General features: G+C 38.9%; 1 protein-coding gene across 1 annotated transcript in view; it reads left to right on the top strand.

The window, feature by feature from the left end:
- PHKA1 (phosphorylase kinase regulatory subunit alpha 1) overlaps positions 1–17,247 on the top strand; it is a 277,140-nt gene that overhangs the window by 137,177 nt on the left and 122,716 nt on the right. Inside the window, 2 exon segments of the mRNA XM_037821427.1 lie at positions 10,544–10,622; positions 17,035–17,169. Of these exon segments, the coding sequence (XP_037677355.1) occupies positions 10,544–10,622; positions 17,035–17,169 (214 nt within the window).

The following is a 17,247-nucleotide window of genomic DNA, read 5'->3' as shown; positions in this document are numbered from 1 at the left end:
AGAAAAGTGGTTGAGAAACAAAATTGCATTTCATCATGAACAAGGACATCAGCTATTAAAGAAGCATTTGGATTCTCTTCTTAATGGCAATCAGGATATTTTTTCCTCTTTGTGGAAAAGCATTTGAGATGAGATGGTTTGCAGACCAGGACAGTTATAGTTGGTGTGGAGATCAGTGAACTTGGGATTCCAGAATTTTTTACACAGCAGAATCTTTCTTACTCAGAAGAACCAATTGCTGAAATTCCTGGAGCCAAAGTATTTAAGAGTTCTTTGGAGAACATTTCATTGTACTGTTGCAGAATTTTTTTATCTTTCCAGAGTAAATATTGGCAAATTTGATAGGATTTGTTTTATAGGAGTGTTAGTCACTATTAATCCAAGTGATCAAGAACACTATGCTGATACAATGTTGTCCCTAACAAGAAAAACATTTCACTACCTCGTGTCTATTGTTTCTTATGATCCAACTAAACATGCAGACACATAGGAACATAGAAAGGTTGGCACAAATTGCAATATTCATTGTCTTAAGAAGGTTGATGTTTTTGAAGAATGACATAAAAGTTGGGGAATTGACAACATATTTCAAATTATATCTGTTTACAGAAAAATAAATGAAACAAAGTTTTGTACTTAAACATTTTTGAGCAATTGAAAATTATGATCAGGCATGAAAATATGATGAATGACTACAAAAATCAGTTACAAATCACATAACAGATATTTGTTCAAAAATGCATGTAACTTTTTAGAGAGAAACATGTACTAAAATTGTTAAACTGACTACCTTTGGAGAGGAGAGTGTAATTAGGGGTAAAAGCTGACTCCACGTGTCTGTTTCACTTATAGATTGTAAAAAATTTTTACCATCAGCGTGTATTACTTATAAATATATAAAAGTGAAGTGCAGTACATATAACAAAGAAATGTAAGCAATATAGAAAAATTGACAGTGAGTGTAACACTTTAACAAGGTGCACAGTGAAAAGAAAGTAATCTAAGAAATTACATAGAATATTAATTTTTACTATAAATACTCCTTGTGCAACACTTTTCACATTTTATCTCCTTATATAATAATTTTATATGTAAGAGAATCAAGAAAAAATTTAAAAGTTTAGTTAAATGAACCAACCTTATATGGAACCAAGTGTTTTTCCCAAGCTATAAAATTTTACAAATTTTAAAATTAAGTTTTTTCGTGAGTTTAGAAGTTTTTTTGTTTCCCCTACATTAATCCTGTTTAAATGATAGTCTTATAAAGTGCAGTGAATCCAGATTCAGGATTGTTCACTATGAAAGTTTAGATTAAAATCTGTTTTTCATTAACACTCACATTTTATTAAATCAGGCATCCCCTCTAACTGTACTACCTAATATCTACAAGGTTTAGATTATTTAGCTCATGTTAACAGAATGCTGTATTTTATGAAAAATAAGTTATTTAATTGTGAAAAAAATCAGATTTGTGAGTAGCACATTAAATCTGAAGGATATGTCCTTTGCTCTTTGTACTTTGCCTCAGCGTGAGGAGCTTGGCAAATCCTTGACGAAACTTTCCTTTGTCCGGACAACCATGTCCCTCATGCTGCCCAGGGCTCTTTACTTTGGCCCTATAATTGGAGCTGCCCAGTGAGCAGTCTTTGGCTCTTTCCCTTTCTAAACTTCACTTATAGCCTTGCCTGGTTACTGATAAGTGCAATTGCATTTCAATGTTAATGACTGATAATGAATTAGGTGCTAACTTTTCCAGGCAACAAAATGTTTCACTCTTTAATTGAACAAACTGATAAGATAATTTTAGGCACCATGACAAGTGATTGGGAGCATTGTGTTGTTCATTTGGTGGGGGCGGGTAGTGGCTCTTTAAATGCTGCTTATATCAAATTCTGTTGTCATCCTTTAGTGAGGCATTTGGAAAAAAGGAGGAGATGAGTGATATTCTTAAGGGGAAAATGGATGAGTTTAACCCATTCCATAAAGGACAGAAATTCAAGTCAAGTCAAAAGTTTTCTGCTATGAGTAATAAAATAAAAACTATATATATAAATAATAGGAGGGACAAGGGGTATGGGATGTTTTGGGTGTCCTTTTTTATTTTTATTTTTTCTTTATTTGGGAGTAATAAAAATGTTCTAAAATTGATTGTGGCAATGAATGTACAACTATGCGATGATACTGTGAGCCATTGATTGTATACTTTGGATGGATTATATGGTGTGTGAATATATCTCAATAAAATTGCACTTAATAAAAAAAAGGTTTCTGCTGAGCAGGAAGCATACCTGATATAAATGAGAAAACCACAGGACTAATGACTTAAATTCTTGATAGTAAGGATTGTGGGTTGATCATCTAAATCATATAAACATATCGAGAAGGTAGAGAGTGTAACCAGAAACTTTTTGTTTGTTTATAATTTATACCCTGCTGTTTCAAAAGGAGGATTTGTGGCAGCCATTAGAAATTAACTCCAGATAAAATTAAATTGGGGAGGCGGGGCAAGATGGCAGACTGGTGAGCTGTAAGTTTTAGTTACTCCTCCAGGAAAGTAGGTAAAAAGCCAGGAACTGCGTGGACTGGACACCACAGAGCAATCTGTCTTTGGGCATACTTCATACAACACTCATGAAAATGTCGAACTGCTGAGATCAGCGAAATCTGTAAGTTTTTGCGGCCAGGGGACCCGCGCCCCTCCCTGCCAGGCTCAGTCCCGTGGGAGGAGGGGCTGCCAGCTCCGGGAAGGAGAAGGGAGAACTGCAGTGGTAGCCCTTCTCGGAAACTCATTCTACTGATTCAAATTCCAACCATAGATAGACTGAGACCAGACAACAGAGAATCTGAGAGCTGCCAGCCCAGCAGAGAGGAGACAGGCATAGAAAAAAAAAAATAACACGAAAAACTCCAAAATAAAAGCAGAGGATTTTTGGAGTTCTGGTGAACACAGAAAGGGGAAGGGCGGAGCTCAGGCCTTGAGGCGCATATGCAAATCCCGAAGAAAAGCTGATCTCTCTGCCCTGTGGACCTTTCCTTAATGGCCCTGGTTGCTTTGTCTATTAGCATTTCAATAACCCATTAGATCTCTGAGGAGGGCCCTTTTTTTTTTTTTTTTTTTTTTTTTTAATCCTTTTTTCTTTTTCTAAAACAATTACTCTAAGAAGCCCAATACAGAAAGCTTCAAAGAATTGCAATTTGGGCACGTCAAGTCAAGAGCAGAACTAAGAGAGCTCTGAGACAAAACGCAATAATCCAGTGGCTGAGAAAATTCACTAAACACCACAACTTCCCAAGAAAAGGGGGGTGTCCGCTCACAGCCACCATCCTGGTGGACAGGAAACACTCCTGCCCATCGCCAGCCCCATAGCCCAGAGCTGCCCCAGACAACCCAGTGTGACGGAAGTGCTTCAAATAACAGGCACACACCACAAAACTGGGCGTGGACATTAGCCTTCCCTGCAACCTCAGCTGATTGTCCCAGAGCTGGGAAAGTGGAGCAGTGTGAATTAACAAAGCCCCATTCAGCCATCATTTGAGCAGACTGGGAGCCTCCCTACACAGCCCAGCAGCCCAGAACTGCCCTGGGGGGATGGCACTCACCTGTGACATAGCACAGTCATCCCTCAACAGAGGACCCGGGGTGCACGGCCTGGAAGAGGGGCCCACTTGCAAGTCTCAGGAGCCATACGCCAATACCTAAGACTTGTGGGTCAGTGGCAGAGACAAACTGTGGCAGGACTGAACTGAAGGATTAGACTATTGCAGCAGCTTTAAAACTCTAGGATCATCAGGGAGATTTGATTGTTAGGGCCACCCCCCCTCCCCGACTGCCCAGAAACACGCCCCACATACAGGGCAGGCAACACCAACTACACACGCAAGCTTGGTACACCAATTGGACCCCACAAGACTCACTCCCCCACTCACCAAAAAAAAGGCTAAGCAGGGGAGAGCTGGCTTGTGGAGAACAGGTGGCTCGTGGACGCCACCTGCTGGTTAGTTAGAGAAAGTGTACTCCACGAAGCTGTAGATCTGATAAATTAGAGATAAGGACTTCAATAGGTCTACAAACACTAAAAGAACCCTATCAAGTTCAGCAAATGCCACGAGGCCAAAAACAACAGAAAATTATAAAGCATATGAAAAAACCAGACGATATGGATAACCCAAGCCCAAGCACCCAAATCAAAAGACCAGAAGAGACACAGCACCTAGAGCAGCTACTCAAAGAACTAAAGATGAACAATGAGACCATAGTACGGGATATGAAGGAAATCAAGAAGACTCTAGAAGAGCATAAAGAAGACATTGCAAGACTAAATAAAAAGATGGATGATCTTATGGAAATTAAAGAAACTGTTGACCAAATTAAAAACATTCTGGACACTCATAGTACAAGACTAGAGGAAGTTGAACAACGAATCAGTGACCTGGAAGATGACAGAATGGAAAATGAAAGCATAAAAGAAAGAATGGGGAAAAAAATTGAAAAAATCGAAATGGACCTCAGGGATATGATAGATAATATGAAACGTCCAAATATAAGACTCATTGGTGTCCCAGAAGGGGAAGAAAAGGGTAAAGGTCTAGGAAGAGTATTCAAAGAAATTGTTGGGGAAAACTTCCCAAATCTTCAAAACAACATAAATACACAAATCATAAATGCTCAGCGAACTCCAAATAGAATGAATCCAAATAAACCCACTCCGAGACATATACTGATCACACTGTCAAACACAGAAGAGAAGGAGCAAGTTCTGAAAGCAGCAAGAGAAAAGCAATTCACCACATACAAAGGAAACAGCATAAGACTAAGTAGTGACTACTCAGCAGCCACCATGGAGGCGAGAAGGCAGTGGCACGATATATTTAAAATTCTGAGTGAGAAAAATTTCCAGCCAAGAATACTTTATCCAGCAAAGCTCTCCTTCAAATTTGAGGGAGAGCTTAAATTTTTCACAGACAAACAAATGCTGAGAGAATTTGCTAACAAGAGACCTGCCCTACTGGAGATACTCAGGGGAGCCCTACAGACAGAGAAACAAAGACAGGACAGAGAGACTTGGAGAAAGGTTCAGTACTAAAGAGATTCGGTATGGGTACAATAAAGGATATTAATAGAGAGAGGGAAAAATATGGCAAACATAAACCAAAGGATAAGATGGCCGATTCAAGAAATGCCTTCACGGTTTTAACGTTGAATGTAAATGGATTAAACTCCCCAATTAAAAGATATAGATTCGCAGAATGGATCAAAAAAAATGAACCATCAATATGTTGCATACAAGAGACTCATCTTAGACACAGGGACACAAAGAAACTGAAAGTGAAAGGATGGAAAAAAATATTTCATGCAAGCCACAGCCAAAAGAAAGCAGGTGTAGCAATATTAATCTCAGATAAAATAGACTTCAAATGCAGGGATGTTTTGAGAGACAAAGAAGGCCACTACATACTAATAAAAGGGGCAATTCAGCAAGAAGAAATAACAATCGTAAATGTCTATGCACCCAATCAAGGTGCCACAAAATACATGAGAGAAACACTGGAAAAACTAAAGGAAGCAATTGATGTTTCCACAATAATTGTGGGAGACTTCAACACATCACTCTCTCCTATAGATAGATCAACCAGACAGAAGACCAATAAGGAAATTGAAAACCTAAACAATCTGATAAATGAATTAGATTTAACAGACATATACAGGACATTACATCCCAAATCACCAGGATACACATACTTTTCTAGTGCTCATGGAACTTTCTCCAGAATAGATCATATGCTGGGACATAAAACAAGCCTCAATAAATTTAAAAAGATTGAAATTATTCAAAGCACATTCTCTGACCACAATGGAATACAATTAGAAGTCAATAACCATCAGAGACTTAGAAAATTCACAAATACCTGGAGGTTAAACAACACACTCCTAAACAATCAGTGGATTAAAGAAGAAATAGCAAGAGAAATTGCTAAATATATAGAGACGAATGAAAATGAGAACACAACATACCAAAACCTATGGGATGCAGCAAAAGCAGTGCTAAGGGGGAAATTTATAGCACTAAACGCATATACTAAAAAGGAAGAAAGAGCCAAAATCAAAGAACTAATGGATCAACTGAAGAAGCTAGAAAATGAACAGCAAACCAATCCTAAACCAAGTAGAAGAAAAGAAATAACAAGGATTAAAGCAGAAATAAATGACATAGAGAACAAAAAAACAATAGAGAGGATAAATATCACCAAAAGTTGGTTCTTTGAGAAGATCAACAAGATTGACAAGCCCCTAGCTAGACTGACAAAATCAAAAAGAGAGAAGACCCATATAAACAAAATAATGAATGAAAAAGGTGACATAACTGCAGATCCTGAAGAAATTAAAAAAATTATAAGAGGATACTATGAACAATTGTATGGCAACAAACTGGATAATGTAGAAGAAATGGACAATTTCCTGGAAACATATGAACAACCTAGACTGACCAGAGAAGAAATAGAAGACCTCAACCAACCCATCACAAGCAAAGAGATCCAATCAGTCATCAAAAATCTTCCCACAAATAAATGCCCAGGGCCAGATGGCTTCACAGGGGAATTCTACCAAACTTTCCAGAAAGAACTGACACCAATCTTACTCAAACTCTTTCAAAACATTGAAAAAAATGGAACACTACCTAACTCATTTTATGAAGCTAACATCAATCTAATACCAAAACCAGGCAAAGATGCTACAAAAAAGGAAAGCTACCGGCCAATCTCCCTAATGAATATAGATGCAAAAATCCTCAACAAAATACTTGCAAATCGATTCCAAAGACACATTAAAAAAATCATACACCATGACCAAGTGGGGTTCATTCCAGGCATGCAAGGATGGTTCAACATAAGAAAAACAATCAGTGTATTACAACACATTAAAAACTCGAAAGGGAAAAATCAATTGATCATCTCAATAGATGCTGAAAAAGCATTTGACAAAATCCAACATCCCTTTTTGATAAAAACACTTCAAAAGGTAGGAATTAAAGGAAACTTCCTCAACATGATAAAGAGCATATATGAAAAACCCACAGCCAGCATAGTACTCAATGGTGAGAGACTGAAAGCCTTCCCTCTAAGATCAGGAACAAGACAAGGATGCCCGCTGTCACTACTGTTATTCAACATTGTGCTGGAAGTGCTAGCCAGGGCAATCCGGCAAGACAAAGAAATAAAAGGCATCCAAATTGGAAAAGAAGAAGTAAAACTGTCATTGTTTGCAGATGATATGATCTTATATCTAGAAAACCCTGAGAAATCAACGATACACCTACTAGAGCTAATAAACAAATTTAGCAAAGTAGCAGGATACAAGATTAATGCACATAAGTCAGTCATGTTTCTATATGCTAGAAATGAACAAACTGAAGAGACACTCAAGAAAAAGATACCATTTTCAATAGCAACTAAAAAAATCAAGTACCTAGGAATCAACTTAACCAAAGATGTAAAAGACCTATACAAAGAAAACTACATAACTCTACTAAAAGAAATAGAAGGGGACCTTAAAAGATGGAAAAGTATTCCATGTTCATGGATAGGAAGGCTAAATGTCATTAAGATGTCAATTCTACCCAAACTCATCTACAGATTCAATGCAATCCCAATCAAAATTCCAACAACCTACTTTGCAGACTTGGAAAAGCTAGTTATCAAATTTATTTGGAAAGGGAAGATGCCTCGAATTGCTAAAGACACTCTAAAAAAGAAAAACGAAGTGGGAGGACTTACACTCCCTGACTTTGAAGCTTATTATAAAGCCACAGTTGCCAAAACAGCATGGTACTGGCACAAAGATAGACATATAGATCAATGGAATCGAATTGAGAATTCAGAGATAGACCCTCAGATCTATGGCCGACTGATCTTTGATAAGGCCCCCAAAGTCACTGAACTGAGCCATAATGGTCTTTTCAACAAATGGGCCTGGGAGAGTTGGATATCCATATCCAAAAGAATGAAAGAGGACCCCTACCTCACCCCCTACACAAAAATTAACTCAAAATGGACCAAAGATCTCAATATAAAAGAAAGTACCATAAAACTCCTAGAAGATAATGTAGGAAAACATCTTCAAGACCTTGTATTAGGCGGCCACTTCCTAGACTTTACACCCAAAGCACAAGCAACAAAAGAGAAAATAGATAAATGGGAACTCCTCAAGCTTAGAAGTTTCTGCACCTCAAAGGAATTTCTCAAAAAGGTAAAGAGGCAGCCAACTCAATGGGAAAAAATTTTTGGAAACCATGTATCTGACAAAAGACTGATATCTTGCATATACAAAGAAATCCTACAACTCAATGACAATAGTACAGACAGCCCAATTATAAAATGGGCAAAAGATATGAAAAGACAGTTCTCTGAAGAGGAAATACAAATGGCCAAGAAACACATGAAAAAATGTTCAGCTTCACTAGCTATTAGAGAGATGCAAATTAAGACCACAATGAGATACCATCTAACACCGGTTAGAATGGCTGCCATTAAACAAACAGGAAACTAGAAATGCTGGAGGGGATGTGGAGAAACTGGAACTCTTATTCATTGTTGGTGGGACTGTATAATGGTTCAGCCACTCTGGAAGTCAGTCTGGCAGTTCCTTAGAAAACTAGATACAGAGCTACCATTCGATCCAGCGATTGCACTTCTCGGTATATACCCGGAAGATCGGAAAGCAGTGACACGAACAGATATCTGCACACCAATGTTCATAGCAGCATTATTCACAATTGCCAAGAGATGGAAACAACCCAAATGTCCTTCAACAGATGAGTGGATAAATAAAATGTGGTATATACACACGATGGAATACTACGCGGCAGTAAGAAGGAACAATCTGGTGAAACATATGACAACATGGATGAACCTTGAAGACATAATGCTGAGCGAAATAAGCCAGGCACAAAAAGAGAAATATTATATGCTACCACTAATGTGAACTTTGAAAAATGTAAAACAAATGGTTTATAATGTAGAATGTAGGGGAACTAGCAGTAGAGAGCAATTAAGGAAGGGGGAACAATAATCCAAGAAGAACAGATAAGCTATTTAACGTTCTGGGGATGCCCAGAAATGACTATGTTCTGTTAATTTCTGATGGATATAGTAGGAACAAGTTCACAGAAATGTTGCTATATTATGTAACTTTCTTGGGGTAAAGTAGGAACATGTTGGAAGTTAAGCAGTTATCTTAGGTTAGTTGTCTTTTTCTTACTCCCTTGTTATGGTCTCTTTGAAATGTTCTTTTATTGTATGTTTGTTTTCTTTTTAACTTTTTTTTTCATACAGTTGATTTAAAAAAGAAGGGAAAGTTAAAAAAAAAAAAAAAGAAAAACAAGGAAAAAAAAAAAAAGATGTAGTGCCCCCTTGAGGAGCCTGTGGAGAATGCAGGGGTATTCGCCTACCCCACCTCCATGGTTGCTAACATGACCACAGACATAGGGGACTGGTGGTTTGATGGGTTGAGCCCTCTACCATAAGTTTTACCCTTGGGAAGACGGTTGCTGCAAAGGAGAGGCTAGGCCTCCCTATATTTGTGCCTAAGAGTCTCCTCCTGAATGCCTCTTTGTTGCTCAGATGTGGCCCTCTCTCTCTGGCTAAGCCAACTTGAAAGGTGAAATCACTGCCCTCCCCCCTACGTGGGATCAGACACCCAGGGGAGTGAATCTCCCTGGCAACGTGGAATATGACTCCCGGGGAGGAATGTAGACCCGGCATCGTGGGACGGAGAACATCTTCTTGACCAAAAGGGAGATGTGAAAGGAAATGAAATAAGCTTCAGTGGCAGAGAGATTCCAAAACGAGCCGAGAGATCACTCTGGTGGGCACTCTTACGCACACTTTAGACAACCCTTTTTAGGTTCTAAAGAATTGGGGTAGCTGGTGGTGGATACCTGAAACTATCAAACTACAACCCAGAACCCATGAATCTCGAAGACAGTTGTATAAATATGTAGCTTATGAGGGGTGACAATGGGATTGGGAAAGCCATAAGGACCAAACTCCACTTTGTCTAGTTTATGGATGGATGTGTAGAAAAGTAGGGGAAGGAAACAAACAGACAAAGGTACCCAGTGTTCTTTTTTACTTCAATTGCTCTTTTTCACTCTAATTATTATTCTTGTTATTTTTGTGTGTGTGCTAATGAAGGTGTCAGGGATTGATTTAGGTGATGAATGTACAACTATGTAATGGTACTGTAAACAATCGAAAGTACAATTTGTTTTGTATGACTGCGTGGTATGTGAATATATGTCAATAAAATGATGATTAAAAAAAAGAAAAAAAAAATTAAATTGGGCATCAATTCCAGAAGTTCAAACATTTTTACAGTGAAGATATTCCCCTGACCATATTTGCCCCTCTGACATGCGGTGCAAGGTTATGGGCACTGGGAATGCTGTTTCCTTTCAAACGTTAGCTTTCTTTCTTTTTTTTTTTTTTTTTTTTTTTTTTTTGTTTTGGAGTCTTAATAATATGTCTTTTTATGGTTTTTCTTTAGGGATTTTTAGCTGCTGGAGAAATTGATCCCCTGAATCGTAGGTTTTCTACTGTACCAAAGCCAGATGTTGTGGTTCAAGGTATGTATTCTTATTCCCAGAAGCAAAAACTTTATATTAAGGTCAGGTTAAATCCAGAGATCTTTGGGCCAGCAAATTACAACTTTATCTTGTATTTTTTAGGCATAAAAAGTATATAATGAACTTAGTTTGGTTTGATTTCAAAATTGCTATTAATCATGAATACTCACTCAATAAATGATGTGATATAATGTCAGAAGACTCCAAAATATAATTTGACACTCTTAACCACTCCTTAATTCTGGAAACTCTTTTCTTTTCATTTTCATGTCATTGTAGCATCCTCATTTTCTCTGATTTCTCTCTGACCATTCATTCTGTCTCTGCTTTTTCTGCTAGTGCTCCTTTCTTCTCATATTTTCCTAATGGTTCTTTACTTGGTGTTTTGTTCATCTTTCCATAATTTACTCCTGCAGAATAAATTTGCTTCCATGGCTTCAAATATTACCTATTTGGATTCAACTATTATCTATTTGGAGAGTACTCCAAACCTTTATCTTTATTCCTGGCAATCAACTTAAGTTTTGGGGCTTCTACTCTATGTAGGACCATAGACTGAGCTCTGTGAATGTTATAATCACTCCAGTTCCGATGCCTATAAAATATCTCTGTCACTTATACTTCAAACTCAAAACTGACCTCTTTTGTCTCCTTCCCATCCTTTTACCTCTTCCAAGAAAAGCAGAGCTTCTTTCCATCTTGCTGATCTCTCTCAATGATATCATTATCCCAATCTCTGACACTAGAAAAGCTTAAGATTATTTTTGACTCTCCAACACCAGTATCCAAGGATATTAGGACACTAAGTCTTGCTGTAAATCTCCTTTGAAATGTCTCCAGTCACTTAACTTTAGAGTTGGTTCTGTTTGGAAAATAATCCTGCATGTTTTCTAAATGGGTTTATACTTGGTGTCCTATGTGGTCATGAAGGCAGTGTTTGCTTATCAGTGTAATAGCAAATACCATATAAAAGACCATTACTCTTCCTCTATCATGAGAAAGCTTGTTTTCCTTTGAGGTATATGCCTTCTGACTATACTGATTTCTTGGTTGCTCTGTGTCATTCACTGAAGAGTTTGGGACTTGGCTCATAACCTTCCTCTTCTTCCCCAACTCGTGCCATAGTGCTAGAAGATTTTTGCATCTGTGTAGGTGCTATCTCACGTTTTAGCCTCAAAAGTCTTAGATATCTATAACCCTAGTGACCTTTCCCTCCACCTTTACTTTAGCCATGCACACCAGGGACCAAACCTTAGAACTCTTCTACCTCAGATATCTGAAATGTCAAAAAATTCCAATATCCTACTCTCCAGTCATAGCCACATATTTTTTCAGATTTTTTCCTCCCATTACACTTGTCTCTATTTTCTCCTTTTCTGCCCTTTTGTACCTCATAGTTGATCATCTGAATATTTTAATCAATGGTACATCATGCCTCTACTATGGACTCACTAGAAAAATAATAGCCCCAGATCAATCCTAACATCTGTACTTTCTGATCCTATACCTGGACTGCTAAAAACCACTGGAGAAAAACCACACAAAATGAGCTGTCTGGTGCCATCACAAATCCATGGTCTCCAATTCAAGTAGGCCCACAGTGCCTCCTGTCAGTCCTTGTTCTTATCATTAGTCTGTGTTTTCATTCTTCTCAACCACCATTGCAAACCTTCTTTTCTCTCTTCAACCATCTCCCCACCTTGTTCTCAGCCTCATTCTTGGCCCGCTACTCCATGCCTGATGATTTTATTCTGTTCTTTGTTAGTTTCTTAACCCTTCCCCCACCCTCCATACAATCTTAACTATATCTTCGCACATCTTTGCCTCCTTTTCTCCAGTCTCAGAAAATGAGGTGTTTCTCCTCCTATTCAAGGCCAACATTGAATTTATATACCATATCTGGAATCTCACATGTTGTCTTATACCCAGCTATCTTATCTAAGTCTTCTGCCAAAAACTCTTACAGGTCTATCTAGCTGAACTTTAATGGTTCCCAATACCATCAGTTCTAGACCTAGGAGAGGAGAGGGGTCAGGTTGATTTACAGAATTCTGTTTTCATGAGTCCCTGGCACTTCTCATACCCTGTCACTAAGCCTATCTAATGACAAGTCACTTTAGCTATTCACTATGATGGTAGAGGACATAGAGCAAGCTCTTCCTTCTGCCAGATTCACATCGTGGCCTCTGAACATTCACACCGTGGCCTCTGAACTGAACAGTGTAGCCCTAACTCTTCTGTCATCACAAGTCTCAGATAGACTCAGTTGGCCTGGGTTTCTTTCTCCTAGGCCTTGAGCAGGCGTATTGACTTCCTGTCTCTGAGCTCTTGGCTTCTGTTTGAATTTTCAAAAAGCTATGTGGACAGTCCAGTGCTTATGCCCAGTTGCCCACTGGAGGCATTCTTAAGGTGAATGCATCAGCAATTATATTAGTTGAGCCCTCTTTGCATTGTTAACCCTGTATGATGTGGAGGCCAGACTTCCAGCAACTTCCTCCGAAGTTCCAGGGCAAGCCACGAGCCTCAGAGCATCAGAAGGAGATTTGAGAAGTGTCATCACAAAGCCAAGCTCTTGATTTCCTTAAGAAGAGCAGTGCCACCCTGTAGTCCTCACCCAGACAACCTGTTTTGAAGGGAATCAGATATAGCAGCAGGAACGCACAACTGGAGGAAAGAGACAGAAAACTACAAAATCACCTCTGTCTGAGCCCATTTAGCATAGGGTCAAATGGCTCCCCCACACAATAGGAAGCCCATGAGTGTCTGTTACATCTTTCAAGCAGTGGATTCAGTGAGAGAACTCTATGTGTGAGAGTATCTGGGAATCGGCAGGAGGCAGGAGACCTGGCTTCAGATTCTAACTCTTGTCACATAACCTGCTGTTGGGTGGAATTAAGTGTCGCCTTCCTCACCAGTGTTTTGAGGATTAAATGAGATGATATAAGTGGGGATGCCTGATTCATCCTAGGTGCTGAGAGTTTATGAAAATGATACTAGATCATTGATACTAGAAAATATGTAAGCGTCTTCTATCTCCATTAAACTAACTGAGTAAAAACTTATAGAACACTTTAAAAAAATGCTTGATCCTGTCCTCTTCCCCAGCCTTCTCCAGGAATTTATTCTTTCCTTTGATCTTCAGATTTTTCCTCTGTTGATGCTGTGTTTTAATCCATTGACATGTTCATCTCTAGTTATGCTATATATCTCCTTCCTTTCGAATTCATGCTTCCACTTCTTTATATTCCATTGATTCTACAGTTCTTTATAGTGTAGTTTCTTCATTGCTGCTCTGAAAATGTTCTTGCTTAAGTTACCAGTGGCCTTTGTATTGCCAAACTCAGTAGATATTTTTCAATGCATGTCTTACTGGATCTTGCTGTTTCACTTGAAGCTCCTGGTCGTTTTTCCTTCTGGGTTTCCTATTCTCTTTAGTGTTAGTGTTCCTGAGAATTCTGTCCTTAGCCAGCTGCTTGTCCTGTGTCTCAGCCTCCTATACCAAACTTTTCCCTTTTCCTACCTCCTCACTTCTCCTCTCATTCTCAGAAGATGACCTCATCTCCTATACCACAGAGAAAATACAAGCCATGAGATAAGAACCCACCCCCACCTCCACCCCCAGGTTTTTCTTAATCTGCCCATTTCTCATATGCTGGGATTTCTCAGTTATGTTATAGGTCTTCTTCTCTTCTTCTCTCTATATTTTCCATGACCCATCTCATCTCTTCCTATGCAATGAATCCTGAATCTGTATCAACTTCCTTTTTGACAGCCCCACTTGGATGTCCCACACACACTTTAAACTCAACAAGTCTAAAAATTCATAAGCTATTCCCTCCTAATGCTGTGTTACCATACTCCCATACTGCTTTTCCTTGTGCCTATATCATTCAATGGCACCACTGTCCTCCCAGTTACACAAATAAACACCCTGGGAGCATTGTCAATATCTCCCTCTCTGTCACCCCCTACATTCAATCAGTTAACAAGTCTTGGCTTCTTTATCTCCTAAATATTTTTAGAACCCGTCTGGTTCTTTCTAGTACCAATGTTATCATCCTAATCCAAGTAATCAACATCTCTTCCTTGGATTACTGCAATAACTTTTTAACTAGTCTCCCTGCTTTCAGTATAGGCCTACTATGGTCTATTCTTTAAACAGCAGCCTTAGTGTGGTCTTTTGAGGATGCAGATATGGACATCTTACACCACTGATTACCACTTTGCATGGGTTTCCTATTGCCAGCCTCCTTAACATGGTTTACAGATCTCTTTACAATCTGGCCCCTGGCTTCCTTCTAACTTCATTTATTTTCACTGCTTCTTCACCCTCCATGCTCCTGCTATAAAGATTGTTTCATAATTCCTAGATCTGTCTTGTTCTGTTTTGCCCTTGAGTCTTTTCACATGCTGTTCCTTCTGTCTGGAACAATTTCTCCCTTACTTTTACTATTACCTGCAGAAGTTAACCCCTATTCAGCCCTCAAGCAGGCCTCCATATCAGTATCATTTTCTCTAGGTGGGGAGCATGTCTTATCCCCAGCATTTGGCAGTGCCTAGCTCATAGGAGGCACTGAATAAACAGTTTTAAAATAACTTTATAAAACAAACAAAAAGCAAAGATACTGGGGTTGAAGTGCTTTAGGATCCCTGGAATGATGTTCACTTGCCTCTCCTTCAGGCCACTCTAATTCTACTATCAACTGCAGTGACCCCTGCAAAATTCCAGGGCTCCATAGACCACAGCTTAGAGGTCATTATCTAGGGAAAAAATACAAGATCCTTAAAGTGGAACAGAATTCCCTCCATGATAATCTAGCCACCGTCTACCTTTCCAAATTCATTTTTTGCCACTGTGCAAGGTACTTAATGCTACAGCAATGCTGAGGTGTATGAAGTTTCCATTCCCCCAAACCGTACTTGTTCACATCTCCATGTTTTATGCTCAGGTTGGAACTTCTACTTGGAATGGCTTTCCCCATTCCTATCCACTTCTTTCTCCTGATTAACTGTTAATCATCCTTTCAAACTCAGCTTAGGTATCAACTCTTTCAGGAAACCTTTTCTGAAACCACCCCTCCCCAAACCCCAGACTAGATAGATGTCACTCCTGGGTGGTCTCATACTATTTTGTGCATGTCTCTATTTACACAAGGTTATTTTATAATCACTTTATGTGTTTAACACATCCATTACACTATGAGCTCCTTGAGGGAGAGACTAACTTACTCATTTGTGTATCCCTAGAGCCTAGCATAGTACCTAATCCATTTTGGCACTCGGTAAATTTTATTGATTGAATGGATGGATTACCAATTTTATTTCCCTGGACTGTTCTTAGCCCACTATCATTCTCCCTCTGTACATTTTCCCTGGAGAATCTGTTTCATTTTCCTATTTTTAGTTAGATATAATCAAGATGGTCTTATGTCCAGTGGACTCTATAATTCCCATATCCTGCAAATCCTGCCCCAGACCTTAACAGTTCATCACCATGAGATTCCCAGGGTAGAAAAATACACCAAGGATAATGGCAATGTAACTCAAAGTAGCACTTTGTTAACTAGGCTCTTGCCCCAAAATCTCAACACAGAGACTTCTGGTAAGCTAGAATGAACCAGCTGATGATTTCTTTTTCTGAAAACCCAATCCAACACACCAGAGGAGCACTAAAGGAGCAGGAGTAGAGAGCATGTTTGCTACTTCTGCTTAGTGTCTATCCAGCTGAGGCATGAGTTGGATCATTGAACTCCAGCCACATAGAAGGAGAGTGAAGAGAAGAGTGAAGGAGCTGACCTGGCCTCCTCCCTTGTGGATAGGCTTACCATTTCAGTGATATGAGTATAAGAGGAAGAAAAGGAAGTTGTCCAGGCTTGGTAGGCTCTGAGTCTAGAGAAGTGTTACCCAGCCAACCCACCTCTAAAAAACCCCCACACAATTTCAACTGTAGGCCCTCCTATATGTTGATGACTCAAATATTATTCCCAATTCACCCTGCCTTCTACCATTCTCTAGCTATAGGGCAATTCTATCGTTGGGATTTCTTTGTTACCTTCATGTTCTGGCCTTGGGGAATAAATTTTTACTAGATCTGTAACAAATCTTATGATGGGTTTTATGTGTTTAAAAGGGGAATCCCTGATACAAATTGAGTGTGGCATTCTCCAGAAGCACATAGGTACTTACCAAATAAACAGAATCTAATACTCTAGCCATGACATCTTTTCCCTTTTCCATTTAGATAATAGTGTCAAATACCTAGTATGATAGCCTGTTTCATTAAGGTTCCTCAATAATTATTTATTTCCTCCTCTTTTTTCCTCCATTCAAAGTAAATTATGTGGTTTAGAAAAGCTTTTTATCCTTTTACTGAAAATTTTCCATTGACCTAGTTTTCTTTCTTTTTTGATAGTCTCCATTCTAGCTGAGACAGAAGAAATCAAAGCCATTTTGAAGGACAAAGGAATTGATGTAGAGACCATTGCTGAGGTGTACCCCATCAGAGTACAGCCAGCTCGTATTCTCAGCCACATTTATTCCAGCCTAGGTAAGGAGATTGACTAGCCTGATAGAATCAAAGCATTTTTCAATACAGGCTTGTTTCTTTCCTTTTGTTTTTCTTCTT

Source organism: Choloepus didactylus, chromosome X (genome assembly GCF_015220235.1).
Source record: "Choloepus didactylus isolate mChoDid1 chromosome X, mChoDid1.pri, whole genome shotgun sequence".
Taxonomy (NCBI): Eukaryota; Metazoa; Chordata; class Mammalia; order Pilosa; family Megalonychidae; genus Choloepus; species Choloepus didactylus.
Note: the sequence above shows the minus strand (reverse complement) of the source record. Positions and strands in the feature narration are given on the sequence as shown.